Below are 16,473 nucleotides of genomic sequence, written 5' to 3'. Positions count from 1 at the left end.
AGGAACAGATTGGGAAACAGATTTTGGAAAGGTGCAGAAGTCACAGGGTAGTAGTCATGGGCGACTTTAACTTCCCAAATATTGAGTGGAAACTCTTTAGATCAAATAGTTTGGATGGGGTGGTGTTTGTGCAGTGTGTCCAGGAAGCTTTTCTAACACAGTATGTAGATTGTCCGACCAGAGGAAGGGCAATATTGGATTTAGTACTTGGTAATGAACCAGGGCAAGTGATAGATTTGTTAGTGGGGGAGCATTTTGGAGATAGTGACCACAATTCTGTGACTTTCACTTTAGTAATGGAGAGGGATAGGTGCGTGCAACAGGGCAAGGTTTACAATTGGGGGAAGGGTAAATACGATGTTGTCAGACAAGAATTGAAGTGCATAAGTTGGGAACATAGGCTGTCAGGGAAGGACACAAGTGAAATGTGGAACTTGTTCAAGGAACAGGTACTACGTGTCCTTGATATGTATGTCCCTGTCAGGCAGGTAAGAGATGGTCGAGTGAGGGAACCATGGTTGACAAGAGAGGTTGAATGTCTTGTTAAGAGGAAAAAGGAGACTTATGTAAGGCTGAGGAAACAAGGTTCAGACAGGGCATTGGAGGGATACAAGATAGCCAGGAGGGAACTGAAGAAAGGGATTAGGAGAGCTAAGAGAGGGCATGAACAATCTTTGGCGGGTAGGATCAAGGAAAACCCCAAGGCCTTTTACACATATGTGAGAAATATGAGAATGACTAGAGCGAGGGTAGGTCCGATCAAGGACAGTAGCGGGAGATTGTGTATTGAGTCTGAAGAGATAGGAGAGGTCTTGAACGAGTACTTTTCTTCTGCATTTACAAATGGGAGGGGCCATATTGTTGGAGAGGACAGTGTGAAACAGATTGGTAAGCTCGAGGAAATACTTGTTAGGAAGGAAGATGTGTTGGGCATTTTGAAAAACTTGAGGATAGACAAGTCCCCCGGGCCTGACGTGATATATCCAAGGATTCTATGGGAAGCAAGAGATGAAATTGCAGAGCCGTTGGCAATGATCTTTTCGTCCTCACTGTCAACAGGGTGGTACCAGGGGATTGGAGAGTGGCGAATGTCGTGCCCCTGTTCAAAAAAGGGACTAGGGATAACCCTGGGAATTACAGGCCAGTTAGTCTTACTTCAGTGGTAGGCAAAGGAATGGAAAGGGTACTGAAGGATAGGATTTCTGAGCATCTGGAAAGACACTGCTTGATTAGGGATAGTCAGCACGGATTTGTGAGGGGTAGGTCTTGCCTTACAAGTCTTATTGAATTCTTTGAGGAGGTGACCAAGCATGTGGATGAAGGTAAAGCAGTGGATGTAGTGTACATGGATTTTAGTAAGGCATTTGATAAGGTTCCCCATGGTAGGCTTCTGCAGAAAGTAAGGAGGCATGGGATAGTGGGAAATTTGGCCAGTTGGATAACGAACTGGCTAACCGATAGAAGTCAGAGAGTGGTGGTGGATGGCAAATATTCAGCCTGGATCCCAGTTACCAGTGGCATACCGCAGGGATCAGTTCTGGGTCCTCTGCTGTTTGTGATTTTCATTAATGACTTGGATGAGGGAGTTGAAGGGTGGGTCAGTAAATTTGCAGACGATACGAAGATTGGTGGAGTTGTGGATAGTGAGGAGGGCTGTTGTCGGCTGCAAAGAGACATAGATAGGATGCAGAGCTGGGCTGAGAAGTGGCAGATGGAGTTTAACCCTGAAAAGTGTGAGGTTGTCCATTTTGGAAAGACAAATATGAATGCGGAATACAGGGTTAACGGTAGAGTTCTTGGCAATATGGAGGAGCAGAGAGATCTTGGGGTCTACGTTCATACATCTTTGAAAGTTGCCACTCAAGTGGATAGAGCTGTGAAGAAGGCCTATGGTGTGCTCGCGTTCATTAACAGAGGGATTGAATTTAAGAGCCGTGAGGTGGTGATGCAGCTGTACAAAACTTTGGTAAGGCCACATTTGGAGTACTGTGTACAGTTCTGGTCGCCTCATTTTAGGAAGGATGTGGAAGCTTTGGAAAAGGTGCAAAGGAGATTTACCAGGATGTTGCCTGGAATGGAGAGTAGGTCTTACGAGGAAAGGTTGAGGGTGTAAGGCCTTTTCTCATTAGAACGGAGAAGGATGAGGGGCGACTTGATAGAGGTTTATAAGATGATCAGGGGAATAGATAGAGTAGACAGTCAGAGACTTTTTCCCTGGGTGGAACAAACCATTACGAGGGGACATAAATTTAAGGTGAAAGGTGGAAGATATAGGAGGGATATCAGAGGTAGGTTCTTTACCCAGAGAGTAGTGGGGGCATGGAATGCACTGCCTGTGGAAGTAGTTGAGTCAGAAACATTAGGGACCTTCAAGCAGCTATTGGATAGGTACATGGATGACGGTAAAATGATATAGTGTAGGTTTATTTGTTCTTAAGGGCAGCACGGTAGCATTGTGGATAGCGCAATTGCTTCACAGCTCCAGGGTCCCAGGTTCGATTCCGGCTTGGGTCACTGTCTGTGCGGAGTCTGCACATCCTCCCCGTGTGTGCGTGGGTTTCCTCCGGGTGCTGCGGTTTCCTCCCACAGTCCAAAGATGTGCAGGTTCGGTGGATTGGCCAGGATAAATTGCCCTTAGTGTCCAAAATTGCCCTTGGTGTTGGGTGGAGGTGTTGAGTTTGGGTAGGGGGCTCTTTCCAAGAGCCGGTGCAGACTCAAAGGGCCGAATGGCCTCCTAATGCACTGTAAATTCAATGATAATCTATGATTAATCTAGGACAAAGGTTCGGCACAACATCGTGGGCCGAAGGGCCTGTTCTGTGCTGTATTTTCTATGTTCTATGTTCTATGTTCCTGCCCACGCTCCTGCCCACGCTCCTGCCCACGCTCCTGCCCACGCTCCTGCCCACGCTCCTGCCCACGCTCCTGCCCATGCTCCTGCCCATGCTCCTGCCCATGTTCCTGCCCATGTTCCTGCCCACGTTCCTGCCCACGCTCCTGCCCACATTCCTGCCCACATTCCTGCCCACGTTCCTGCCCACGTTTCTCCCACATTCCTGTCCACATTCCTGCCCACGTTTCTCCCACATTCCTGCCCACATTTCTGCCCACGCTCCTGCCCACGCTCCTGCCCACGCTCCTGCCCACGCTCCTGCCCAAGTTCCTGACCAAGTTCCTGCCCAAGTTCCTGCCCAAGTTCCTGCCCACGTTCCTGCCGACATTCCTGCCCACGTTCCTGCCCACGCTCCCGCCCACGTTCCTGCCCACGCTCCTACCCACATTCCTGCCCACTCCACAGCACTTAGTCTCAAAACTGGAGAATTGCTCCCCGGGCTGATGTTGATACAAGAGCTGACAGAAAGAAACACCAATCACAATATATCAGTCACTAAACTCACCTGCTATAGTACCAAACAGGAGGGGCTGTCACTATTTCAACTGTTGGATCTGTTGGTTGAGGCGGGTTGGAGACTTGAGGAACTATCACAAGAAATACTCGGAATCTCTGCTGTATTTCGCCATTTTTCAAGTATCCAAAAACTCCCCAAGGTGCAGAGAGAGGAACAATAGTACCTGTGGACAGAGACACTGTTACAGCATTTAACTGGGTGATCAGCTTGACGAATGTGATATAAAATAGTTACTTTCGAGATATTAGTTACTGTAATGTAGAGCTAGGCCAGTCTCATTCTGGTGAGTTCACAGACAAAGGATTTCAGACCGCATGGCAAAGCAAGGAGGAGGTGTGTCCACCAAAGGAGGAGAAAAGGATGCTGGGTAATAGGGGCCAGAGGAAGGGATTGGAAGTGAGCCAATCAGAATGTCTGACTAGTTCAGGAGGTGTATAGGATGACCTATGGGAATCGTGTATGTGAAACCTGATACCATTTGAATTGATTTGCAGAGATCCATTTGTCTCTTTGTTCATTCGCTTTCCGGGGTGTAGGAGACTGGATGTGTCTTATGCCTCTGTGAAATGAATCAAGCTTGCAAGCTAAATAAAATAACTAATGCTGTACCTGCAAATCCATCTCGACTTTTATTGAGGCCAGACTGACGGGTAAAGAAATTTGGGATTTGTCATTTGGTGCCGAAAACCCGGGATTTCTCAAGACGGTTCTGACCAACTGCGAAATCAGAATTAGACTGATTATGACCAGAGAGAGTGGGAAGAAGAGGCCCACAATGTATAGCTGGAAAATCACCGCGCATTGCTTTTTCCCCTCTTCTTATCGTCTGATTAGTCTGGTCACTCGCGGTTGGTACGGAAAGATCGTCTCGACGAAATCAAAGGTCAGTCTGGGGATTAGCAAATTAAACTGATGGGATATCATAATTGATACTTCAGTTTTGGGTTAAATGTGTTGTTGACGACTGATGTGATTTCAGCAGATGAGGGGTCAGTTAAATAAGTGTTTTTAAATCTGAAGATGGTTCAACTCCATGTGTGAGTTCTGATTCGGCTTGGGTTAGGTTATGGGTTGATGTGACATCTAAATCTGAAGATGGTTCAACTCCATGTGTGAGTGTTTTAAATATATAGTTGATTAAGCTAAAATTGTACCCTTGGACTGTGGTGGCGAAGGGTGCAGTTCTGAGGACTAGTTGAGATTGTGGGGAATGCTGCATATTGGTTGAAGCAGAAGTCTCTCAAAGGGTTAACAGCAGCAGCCAAAGTTAAAGACGACAGATTGTGCTTCTCACTCAGGAGCAGCAGCCTGTAGTGTAATCGGATACCTTTCCTTTGAGTCAGTGAACTCCAGCAAAGTTACGTTTTGAATTAATTAAAGGAAACCAGTGAGTTTCTCCACCTCTTTGATAAAAGTTATTATTTTCGAAAGCAATTGATTGAAATTGCCAGAATCTTAAGTTTTACTTACTTGAAATAATGTTTATCTCATTTTATTTGTGAATTAATAGAAACTTAAAGAAGATCACTGACACCATTTTAAAAAGTGTAAATCTGGAGATGATAGTTGACTTTGCCAACATTTTTGCCAACAAGAAAAACTTGTTAAAAGAAAAATTGTTAAGATAAAGAATTAATTAAGTTGTAAATGTTATACAAGTTGTGTTAAGCAAATCGTACATTTAGTTCTGAGTTGAGATCAGAGCTAAGCTTGCAAGTTGCAGTAATTCAATTTGAATTTTCAAACATTTTAAAGTTTTAAATGAACACTGTTAGAACCTTTTCAATCATTTTGCCAAGAAAAAACAAAACAAAAAACGCGCAAGTAGAGACAGGAAAGTCTCGGGTCAAACAAAAGATGAGCTACGTAGTTCAATGGCTGGCCTTGAATTGACAGAAAATGATTAATTCAATAATTTAAAAATGTCAGTAAAAGTTTTGACTGCACCTGTAGCATTGTCTGCACTAATTCCAGAACCACCAGAGTATAATAATTTATAACCAGTCACTGCTCCCCAGATTCCAATCATGTCAGTAACTCCAGCCCTTTTGGATGATAGTGTGGGTCCCGATTTACCATCTTCACGATCAGTAGAGAAAGAGGAGCTCTGTTCCGCAAGCCCAGATAGCTCTAGGACCAGATCTCGGACAGCAAGAGAAGGGCTTGATCCTAACCAGAAACAATTAAACATACCACCTAAATCCCTCCAAACCAAGGGGAAACCGCAAATTTCAGAACAAAGGGAGCTGCAACAGATGATTTTGAAGAGAAAGAACTCCCTCTAGTGACAGGGAGGGACGTCGAAGTCTTGGAAGAACCAGAGGAAATAGCTAGAGTGCCCCCTGGTGAGACTCGGAGACAGTTGCCGATTAGGAAGATACCAATCACCTGAATTATGCTAGCCACGCCGCACTTCAGCAAGCCCATGCGTTAGACGACGATAGATGGACACAGATCCTGAATGCGTTGAATAGCACATTTCAAAAGCTCATAAATATTTCTGCTATCTTAGACCTAAAACCTAAGAAGACTAAAGAGCCAGAGGAATTTCTGGAGCGTTTTAATGAAATCTACCGTGGGCAGTCAGGCGACTTGCCATATCAAAATGGTCAGAATTCCCCTCAATATTGAGCTATGTTAATGCATTGCCTACCACCTTCCGTGGCTACTGCTGTGAAATGTAATAACATGAATTGGACAGAGAACGACCCTTCCCAGATGGCAAGGGCAGTCAGATTTTATTGGAAGGAGGGGGTAGGCCAGGAAGGAGGCTCAGTTACAAAGGTTAAGACTGAGTATGTAATGAAAAAGGATGATCTGCGACCCCAACAAGCGGCAGAAATGGTAGTTTACCAGCAGAAGCCCCAATATTGTGACTTTGGGTGGTTGGATCAGTGAGGGGGAGGATATCAAACCCACCCAAATGGACCCTCAGCTCCTTTTTATGGCCCACCGTATGCACCAACAGCTTTACAACCGCCGCCCCCTCTGAGGGGCCATTGGTCTACTGGGAGAAGAGGACGGGGCAGATATAGAGGGAGCAATGCATGTTTTAATTGCGGCCGTGCAGATCACTGGCAACAGGAATGCCCCTTTAAAAGACGGGCAGCAGAAGGAGATTATCCGACCCAAAGGTGGGGGTACCCACCAAGGGGAGGACAGACGAGATACACTGACTTCTCCCAGGCAAACCCTTTCCCAACACAGGATTGACTAGCTAATTTAGTCATAAGGACTCTTCAATCGGACAGGGAACCTATTATCTCTCTGCAGATAGGAGATCAACATCACCCATTTGTAATCGACACTGGAGCAGCCATGTCTTCTGTGCAATCAGAACTTCGACTACCATTATCCGACCACACGCAGCAATTGTCGGGGTTCTAAGGACAGGTGTGTGAGTATCCTATTTCTGAACCTGTGACAGTCACTTACGAGAATAAGTCTGCAGATCATCAGTTTGTAGTGACTACTGGATTGGACTGTAACTTGTTGGCCCGAGATTTACTGTGTATCTTCCAGCTACAGCTAGAGTGCGGAGACGAAGGGGTAACGGTCCAATCATGGAGGATGAGACAACAGTGCTATATTTCTATCACCCCCAGTGGTGGACGTTAGACATTGAGCATTCACTGCATCATGTTACCCTGGCCTAAGACAGAACCGGACAAAACAGGGAGTTGGAGGACAAATACCGGCCATTAATTGGGACCGAATGGCCAGTCAAGGTTACAGCCACAGTCACGGGAAAAGAAGGTACAGCCGATTTTGTTACAATACCACCACATTTATGGCCACAGTCAGCTTCGGTAAGCCCTCATATTACACGTCAGGTCCACGACCAGTACCATGCCAGGGATCTAGGGCAAATGGTAAGGAGGGCAGTGGATCATTCGGATCCAACAGAGTACGCATTTCAAGTCATGCCGGATGGCACTGCCATAAGATATTTTGAGGTCCCTGAAACAATTAACACTCGACTGCAGCATCACAGGGGACATGATGTGTTGGAATATGTCAATCCACAGGTCTGGGCGAAATCCCCATCACACGTGGGAAAGACAAATGTTACACCTATAAAGGTAACGATTAAGGATCATGTAAAGCTACCTTCCATTCGGCAATACCCTCTGAAATCCCAAGCTGCTCCGTCTATAGACAAATTAATCCGAGAGCTGTTGCAACAGGGTATTTTGGTCCCTTGCCAATCAGAATGTAACACCCCCATACTTGCTGTGCCTAAACCAGCCAAACCAGACCAGTACCGATTAGTACAGGATTTACGTTCAATCAATGCCATCGCATAGCCATTACATGCTCTCACCCTCCAACAGGATATTACGGTGTATAGCTCCCACTCGGTCATCACACTACTGAGGCAACTGCAGACTCAGCATCTTACCGCAGCTCGTCAGAATAGGTATGAGGTATACCTTTTGAACAATCCACGTCTGACATTTAAACACTGTACCACTATCAATCCAGCCTGTTTTCTTAGAGGTCCCCCTGTCCATGAAGACGCACCTGGCCACGACTGTTTAGCCTTGATTCAGGAAACTACCACAATAAGGGACGATTTGAGTGATATTCCGTTAGAACAACCTGACATGATTATGTGTGGTCAAATATCCCACCGGCGTTTAGTTAATGACTTACTGCAGGCCCTCCTTATGCCCGCGCAGATTTCCGTTATTAAATGCGCTGCCCACACAAATGGTAAGACCCCAGTTGACGTTGGTAATGAACAAGCAGATTGTGCAGCGCGGACAGCCGCGCAAATTCAGCAAGTGATGGTGCCTAAAATGTTAAGTCAGACTAAACGATCTACTATAAATATGTCTGCTTCTGACAAGTCAATGCCAACCATCCAAGACGTCATAAGGTTACAGGAGGACGCTCCTGAGAGTGATAAACAAATGTGGAACTGGTTAGGTTGTACATATGATTCTGTTTCCTCTTTATGGACCACGCCAGCACACCAGACTTGTATGTCTGATGTACTGGCTTTATGGGTCATCGAATGTGTACACTTTGCAACTCATTGTGGGGCTTGAGGGACTAGTGATTTGTTGCTGGACACTTGGTGGCACCCTAAATGCAGGGGTTGGCCCAGAGTATCAGTAATTGGTGTTTGATTTGTCAGCAATATAACACCGGAAAAAGTATCCCTTGTGGGAAGGGGCAAACCCCGTTGCCCAGTGGTCCCTTTGAGACGCTCCAAATGGATTACATTGAGTTGGAAAGCTGTCAATGTTATAAATATGTTTTGGTCATTGTGGATGTGTTCAGCAGATGGGTTGAGGTGTATCCGACTATCGATAATAAAGCTGCTACTGTGGTTAAAGTTCTGATGCGGGAAATCATTCCCCGGTACAGTATACCAGCTCAGTTGAGTTCTGATAACGGGCCTCATTTTCTTGGACAGATTAACCTGCCTCCCTTCCCCAGTGCTATTTTACAGGTGTGGAGCATGATGGGGTGGCTACGCACCGTCTGTGTGATATTTGGCCTCCCCTCGCTTGGAGTGTTATTGACGACGGACATAGAAAAGGGGAATATTATCTATATTTGTAACCCCAACCAATCTACAAGGATACATCACCTATGCAAAGGTGATGTTCTTCGCTGCCCCCATATACGAAGACATGGTATCGACTCATGGAAGGTCGTCAAAGTTAAGGAGAATGCAGGAGTCATGAAGCAATTGCACCGGTCCCGGCGATGGGAAGGGAACATTATATGGACATTGCCTTGTTTTTGGAGTACATGTAAATTTGATTTTGGATGTGTTAAGATTGGTGCGATAAAGGTAACATCAGACCGTCAGGAGAGCGTAGGAAGAGGCTGTGAGAGAGAGAGAGAGAGAGGGGGACTAGAGAGAGGACGGGGCGTGTGAGAAGGGAAGTACAGCTAGAACGTAGGTTACCGGGAGATACACTTAAGTTAATTAAAGGCCAAACTGAGGAAAACCCGGGTAGTATGAATCTCTTCTACCAGATTTACCATCGCTTGTATGGCCAGGGACGGGTTGTCTGCTACCCAAACCCCGCAGCGGTGTCTAGGTTATTTTCTGTTTCACCGCTTTGGGGCACTCCCCAAACGGTGGTTCATTGTCAGCGTTCCGAGCCACTGCCCGAGCAAGTCACTCTTCCTTACGATCCGGGTTCAGCACCACCGGCTATTTGCCTTCCCCTCCCTCGGGATAATTCCCATTCACAGTATGATAGGCTGCGACGGTGGAGGGCGTACATACCTAGCCACTTCACTCCCAATAGGGATTCCCGGTCGTACGAGAATTGTTTCAGCAGTGAAGGATACGGCTGTTTGCTGGTAGAGGTGGAAACGAATATAACACGTCTGTTCCCCACCTGTACGGACAGGAGGTGTCATATCACCCAGGCGTCTGGCCAATGCGTTTGTTACAACACCACTTGCGTTCCATTGAACGCCGGCCTCCAGCTCCTTTGTGGCTGGGGGAATGTCTCTCATCACTGTTAGGACGAGGGCTTTCCGCATTGCTAGGCGGCCCGAATGGGCGTTTCGAAGCTAGATAAACTGGGCTACTGGGGGATCCTTGGCTGTCAGCGATAGGAATTATTTTATTTGTGGCCTTACCATCTTGGGAAATGAAACCTTGGGAGCCCTCGGGGCAATAACCAAGGAATTGTCTCAGCTACGGTTGTTTGCAATGCAGAACCGGTATGCTCTTGACTATCTTCTGGCCACTGAGGGTGGGGTAAGCGCCATAGTGCAGGGCAAGTGTATCATGGGAGTTCAGGACTTGACCGCTAACGTCACTAAATTTATGGATCACATACGGGATCACCTGGACGGAATGCAGGATCTTGGCTCTTGGGGTAACTGGGGATTTGGAGGTTGGAAGGACTGGTTGATAAATATGGTCATGTATTTAGTGGTGGCTATTGGCTGCATCTTTGTGGGCCCAGCCATCCTTAAATGTGTGATGGATAGAATGCGGGGTACGCTGGAACAGATCAACGCCCCTCAAATCTTAGCTGTCAAAATCCATGAGGGTGCAGCAGATGAAGGGGGACTACACCAGGAATTGGAAATGCAGCGACGGATCTTTTTAGATGAGGGACCGTAGCTATGGATTGAATAGTTCGGTTATCATGAAATGATAAAAGGAGGGAATGACGAATGTGATATAAAATAGTTACTTTAGGGATATTAGTTACTGTAATGTAGAGATAGGCCAGTCTCATTCTGGTGAGTTCACAGACAAAGGATTTCAGACCGCATGGCAAAGCAAGGAGGAGGTGTGTCCACCAAAGGAGGAGAAAAGGATGCTGGGTAATAGGGGCCAGAGGAAGGGATTGGAAGTGAGCCAATCAGAATGTCTGACTAGGTCAGGAGGGGTATAGGATGACCTATGGGAATCGTGTATGTGAAACATGATACCATTTGAATTGATTTGCAGAGATCCATTTGTCTCTTTGTTCATTCGCTTTCCGGGGTGTAGGAGACTGGATGTGTCTTATGCCTCTGTGAAATGAATCAAGCTTGCAAGCTAAATAAAATAACTAATGCTGTACCTGCAAATCCATCTCGACTTTTATTGAGGCCAGACTGACGGGTAAAGAAATTTGGGATTTGTCAAGCTGATAGATAGTCAGGGGTTACAGGTCAGGGGGCAGGGTCACTTTGGTGAGATGTGGAAAATGTTGTGATATCACTTTAAGGGAATATGCAAATGACCAAGTTGCCAGGATGGAGAGCAGCATGTGACCAGCATGGTCCCACTCGCAGTGTGAGTGCCGACTGTTGTGTTCTGCTTCTTCATGTAGCATAAGCTGCCTCCTTGATGTCGGCTCCGACAAAGGAAGGTTCAGACTTGGAGATGGTTTAACACATTCATTGAACAGTTAACAATTCTCCTACTTGAGTTTGACGCTCCTGCTGATCTTGCTGTAGTAACTCAGTCTAACTAACCAGTCTGCTCTCAGCCATGCGGTGAGTGTGATGCTTCCTGATCTGCCCCTATCTCTCTGAGTGTCGCCTGTGGAAAGAGAAAGAGCCTGTGTGCCCTGTCCTTTTATATGGGTAGCCCCCTTGTGGTAGTGTCACCCCTGGGTGTCTTGACTGCCCATTGGTCGTGTCCTATCTTACTGACCTATTGGTTGAGTGTCTGTGTGTCATGATGTCTCTGGAGCTCCCTCTAGTGTTTATTTAGTTGCAGTGTGTTTACATTAACCCCTTGTGTATTTACAGTGATGCACATCACCACACCGACACCATATTGAAATGTCAGTCCCGCTCACTCATATCACTCTGTGCAGCCCCCTCCCTTCACCAGACTGTGCAGCACGTTAACACCCAGCTGGGAAAGTGTCACAGCCTCGAGGGACAGTCTGTTCCTCAATCTACCCCCTCCCTCGCCCTACCCCCTCAAGACCCCTCACCCTTGCCCCCCCGACACCCATTGCACCACCCTCCTTCCACATTGCCCCTCTCGTATTTGTCAAGTAACCCCCCTCCCCCTGACTCCACAGCTCACCTAACACTCCTCCCCCTGTCAAACTTTGTACCTTTATTGTGGTGGCTGCTGAGTGTCACAGAGCTGTCCAGATAGACACTGGTGTGTGTCACTGCTGGAAGGGACAGACAGCACAGAGCTGTCCAGATAGACACTGGCGTGTGTCACTGCTGGAAGGGACAGACAGCACAGAGCTGTCCAGATAGACACTGGTGTGGGTCACTGCTGGAAGGGACAGACAGCACAGAGCTGCCCAGATAGACACTGGTGTGTGTCACTGCTGGAAGGGGGAGACAGCACAGAGCTGTCCAGATAGACACTGGTGTGTGTCACTGCTGGAAGGGGGAGACAGCATAGAGCTGTCCAGACAGACACTGGTGTGTGTCACTGCTGGAAGGGACAGACAGCACAGAGCTGTCCAGATAGACACTGGTGTGTGTCACTGCTGGAAGGGGGAGACAGCACAGAGCTGTCCAGATAGACACTGGTGTGTGTCACTGCTGGAAGGGACAGACAGCACAGAGCTGTCCAGATAGACACTGGTGTGTGTCACTGCTGGAAGGGACAGACAGCACAGAGCTGTCCAGATAGACACTGGTGTGTGTCACTGCTGGAAGGGACAGACAGCACAGAGCTGTCCAGATAGACACTGGTGTGTGTCACTGCTGGAAGGGGGAGACAGCAAAAACTGTCCAGATAGACACTGGTGTGTGTCACTGCTGGAAGGGGGAGACAGCACAGAGCTGTCCAGATAGACACTGGTGTGTGTGACACTGCTGGAAGGGGGAGACAGCACAGAGCTGTCCAGATAGACACTGGTGTGTGTCACTGCTGGAAGGGACAGACAGCACAGAGCTGTCCAGATAGACACTGGTGTGTGTCACTGCTGGAAGGGACAGACAGCACAGAGCTGTCCAGATAGACACTGGTGTGTGTCACTGCTGGAAGGGACAGACAGCGCAGAGCTGTCCAGATAGACACTGGTGTGTGTCACTGCTGGAAGGGACAGACAGCACAGAGCTGTCCAGATAGACACTGGTGTGTGTCACTGCTGGAAGGGATAGACAGCACAGAGCTGTCCAGATAGACACTGGTGTGTGTCACTGCTGGAAGGGACAGACAGCACAGAGCTGTCCAGATAGACACTGGTGTGTGTCACTGCTGGAAGGGACAGACAGCACAGAGCTGTCCAGATAGACACTGGTGTGTGTCACTGCTGGAAGGGACAGACAGCACAGAGCTGTCCAGATAGACACTGGTGTGTGTCACTGCTGGAAGGGACAGACAGCACAGAGCTGTCCAGATAGACACTGGTGTGTGTCATTGCTGGAAGGGACAGACAGAACAGAGCTGTCCAGATAAACACTGGTGTGTGTCACTGCAGGAAGGGGGAGACAGCACATAGCTGTCCAGATAGACACTGGTGTGTGTCACTGCTGGAAGGGACAGACAGCGCAGAGCTGTCCAGATAGACACTGGTGTGTGTCACTGCTGGAAGGGACAGACAGCACAGAGCTGTCCAGATAGACACTGGTGTGTGTCACTGCTGGAAGGGACAGATAGCACAGAGCTGTCCAGATAGACACTGTTGTGTGTCACTGCTGGAAGGGGCGGACAGCACAGAGCTGCCCAGATAGACCCTGGTATGTGTCGCTGCTGGAAGGAGGAGACAGCACAGAGCTGTCCAGATAGACACTGTTGTGTGTCACTGCTGGAAGGGGCGGACAGCACAGAGCTGCCCAGATAGACCCTGGTATGTGTCGCTGCTGGAAGGGGGAGACAGCACACAGCTGCCCAGATAGACCCTGGTATGTGTCGCTGCTGGAAGGGGGGGACAGCACAGAGCTGTCCAGATAGACACTGGTGTGTGTCACTGCTGGAAGGGGGAGACAGCACAGAGCTGTCCAGATAGACACTGGTGTGTGTCACTGCTGGAAGGGACAGAGAGCACAGAGCTGTCCAGATAGACACTGGTGTGTGTCACTGCTGGAAGGGACAGACAGCACAGAGCTGTCCAGATAGACACTGGTGTGTGTCACTGCTGGAAGGGACAGACAGCACAGAGCTGTCCAGATAGACACTGGTGTGTGTCACTGCTGGAAGGGACAGACAGCACAGAGCTGTCCAGATAGACACTGGTGTGTGTCACTGCTGGAAGGGACAGACAGCACAGAGCTGTCCAGATAGACATTGGTGTGTGTCACTGCTGGAAGGGACAGACAGCACAGAGCTGTCCAGATAGACACTGTTGTGTGTCACTGCTGGAAGGGACAGACAGCACGGAGCTGTCCAGATAGACAGTGGTGTGTGTCACTGCTGGAAGTGGGAGACAGCACAGAGCTGTCCAGATAGACACTGGTGTGTGTCACTGCAGGAAGGGGGAGACAGCACAGAGCTGTCCAGATAGACACTGTTGTGTGTCACTGCTGGAAGGGACAGACAGCACAGAGCTGTCCAGATAGACACTGGTGTGTGTCACTGCTGGAAGGGACAGACAGCACAGAGCTGTCCAGATAGACACTGGTGTGTGTCACTGCTGGAAGGGGGAGACAGCACAGAGCTGTCCAGATAGACACTGGTGTGTGTCACTGCTGGAAGGGGCGGACAGCACAGAGCTGCCCAGATAGACCCTGGTATGTGTCGCTGCTGGAAGGGGGAGACAGCACAGAGCTGTCCAGATGGACACTGGTGTGTGTCACTGCTGGAAGGGACAGACAGCACAGAGATGTCCAGATAGACACTGGTGTGTGTCACTGCTGGAAGGGACAGACAGCACAGAGCTGTCCAGATAGACACTGGTGTGTGTCACTGCTGGAAGGGACAGACAGCACAGAGCTGTCCAGATAGACACTGGTGTGTGTCACTGCTGGAAGGGACAGACAGCACAGAGCTGTCCAGATAGACACTGGTGTGTGTCATTGCTGGAAGGGACAGACAGAACAGAGCTGTCCAGATAGACACTGGTGTGTGTCACTGCAGGAAGGGGGAGACAGCACATAGCTGTCCAGATAGACACTGGTGTGTGTCACTGCTGGAAGGGGCGGACAGCACAGAGCTGCCCAGATAGACCCTGGTATGTGTCGCTGCTGGAAGGGGGAGACAGCACAGAGCTGTCCAGATGGACACTGGTGTGTGTCACTGCTGGAAGGGACAGACAGCACAGAGCTGTCCAGATAGACACTGGTGTGTGTCACTGCTGGAAGGGACAGACAGCACAGAGCTGTCCAGATAGACACTGGTGTGTGTCACTGCTGGAAGGGACAGACAGCACAGAGCTGTCCAGATAGACACTGGTGTGTGTCACTGCTGGAAGGGACAGACAGCACAGAGCTGTCCAGATAGACACTGGTGAGTGTCACTGCTGGAAGGGACAGACAGCACAGAGCTGTCCAGATAGACACTGGTGTGTGTCACTGCTGGAAGGGACAGACAGCACAGAGCTGTCCAGATAGACACTGGTGTGTGTCACTGCTGGAAGGGATAGACAGCACAGAGCTGTCCAGATAGACACTGGTGTGTGTCACTGCTGGAAGGGACAGACAGCACAGAGCTGTCCAGATAGACACTGGTGTGTGTCACTGCTGGAAGGGACAGACAGCACAGAGCTGTCCAGATAGACACTGGTGTGTGTCACTGCTGGAAGTGACAGACAGCACAGAGCTGTCCAGATAGACACTGGTGTGTGTCACTGCTGGAAGGGACAGACAGAACAGAGCTGTCCAGATAGACACTGGTGTGTGTCACTGCAGGAAGGGGGAGACAGCACATAGCTGTCCAGATAGACACTGGTGTGTGTCACTGCTGGAAGGGACAGACAGCACAGAGCTGTCCAGATAGACAGTGGTGTGTGTCACTGCTGGAAGGGGGAGACAGCACATAGCTGTCCAGATAGACACTGGTGTGTGTCACTGCTGGAAGGGACAGACAGCGCAGAGCTGTCCAGATAGACACTGGTGTGTGTCACTGCTGGAAGGGACAGACAGCACAGAGCTGTCCAGATAGACACTGTTGTGTGTCACTGCTGGAAGGGGCGGACAGCACAGAGCTGCCCAGATAGACCCTGGTATGTGTCGCTGCTGGAAGGAGGAGACAGCACAGAGCTGTCCAGATAGACACTGTTGTGTGTCACTGCTGGAAGGGGCGGACAGCACAGAGCTGCCCAGATAGACCCTGGTATGTGTCGCTGCTGGAAGGGGGGGACAGCACAGAGCTGTCCAGATAGACACTGGTGTGTGTCACTGCTGGAAGGGACAGACAGCACAGAGCTGTCCAGATAGACACTGGTGTGTGTCACTGCTGGAAGGGGGAGACAGCACAGAGCTGTCCAGATAGACACTGGTGTGTGTCACTGCTGGAAGGGACAGAGAGCACAGAGCTGTCCAGATAGACACTGCTGTGTGTCACTGCTGGAAGGGACAGACAGCACAGAGCTGTCCAGATAGACACTGGTGTGTGTCACTGCTGGAAGGGACAGACAGCACAGAGCTGTCCAGATAGACACTGGTGTGTGTCACTGCTGGAAGGGACAGACAGCACAGAGCTGTCCAGATAGACACTGGTGTGTGT

At 49.0% G+C, this 16,473-nt stretch overlaps 1 protein-coding gene across 1 annotated transcript in view; it reads right to left on the bottom strand.

The window, feature by feature from the left end:
- Positions 1–16,473, bottom strand: part of LOC140411216 (uncharacterized) — a 68,532-nt gene that overhangs the window by 18,247 nt on the left and 33,812 nt on the right. The window contains exon 3 of the mRNA XM_072500321.1: positions 3,399–3,573. Within this exon, the coding sequence (XP_072356422.1) occupies positions 3,399–3,573 (175 nt within the window). The remainder of the gene's footprint in view (positions 1–3,398; positions 3,574–16,473) is intronic.

Source organism: Scyliorhinus torazame, chromosome 4, assembly GCF_047496885.1.
Source record: "Scyliorhinus torazame isolate Kashiwa2021f chromosome 4, sScyTor2.1, whole genome shotgun sequence".
Classification (NCBI taxonomy): domain Eukaryota; kingdom Metazoa; phylum Chordata; class Chondrichthyes; order Carcharhiniformes; family Scyliorhinidae; genus Scyliorhinus; species Scyliorhinus torazame.
The sequence above is the reverse complement of the archived record's forward strand: the minus strand, read 5'-3'. Positions and strand labels throughout refer to the sequence as shown.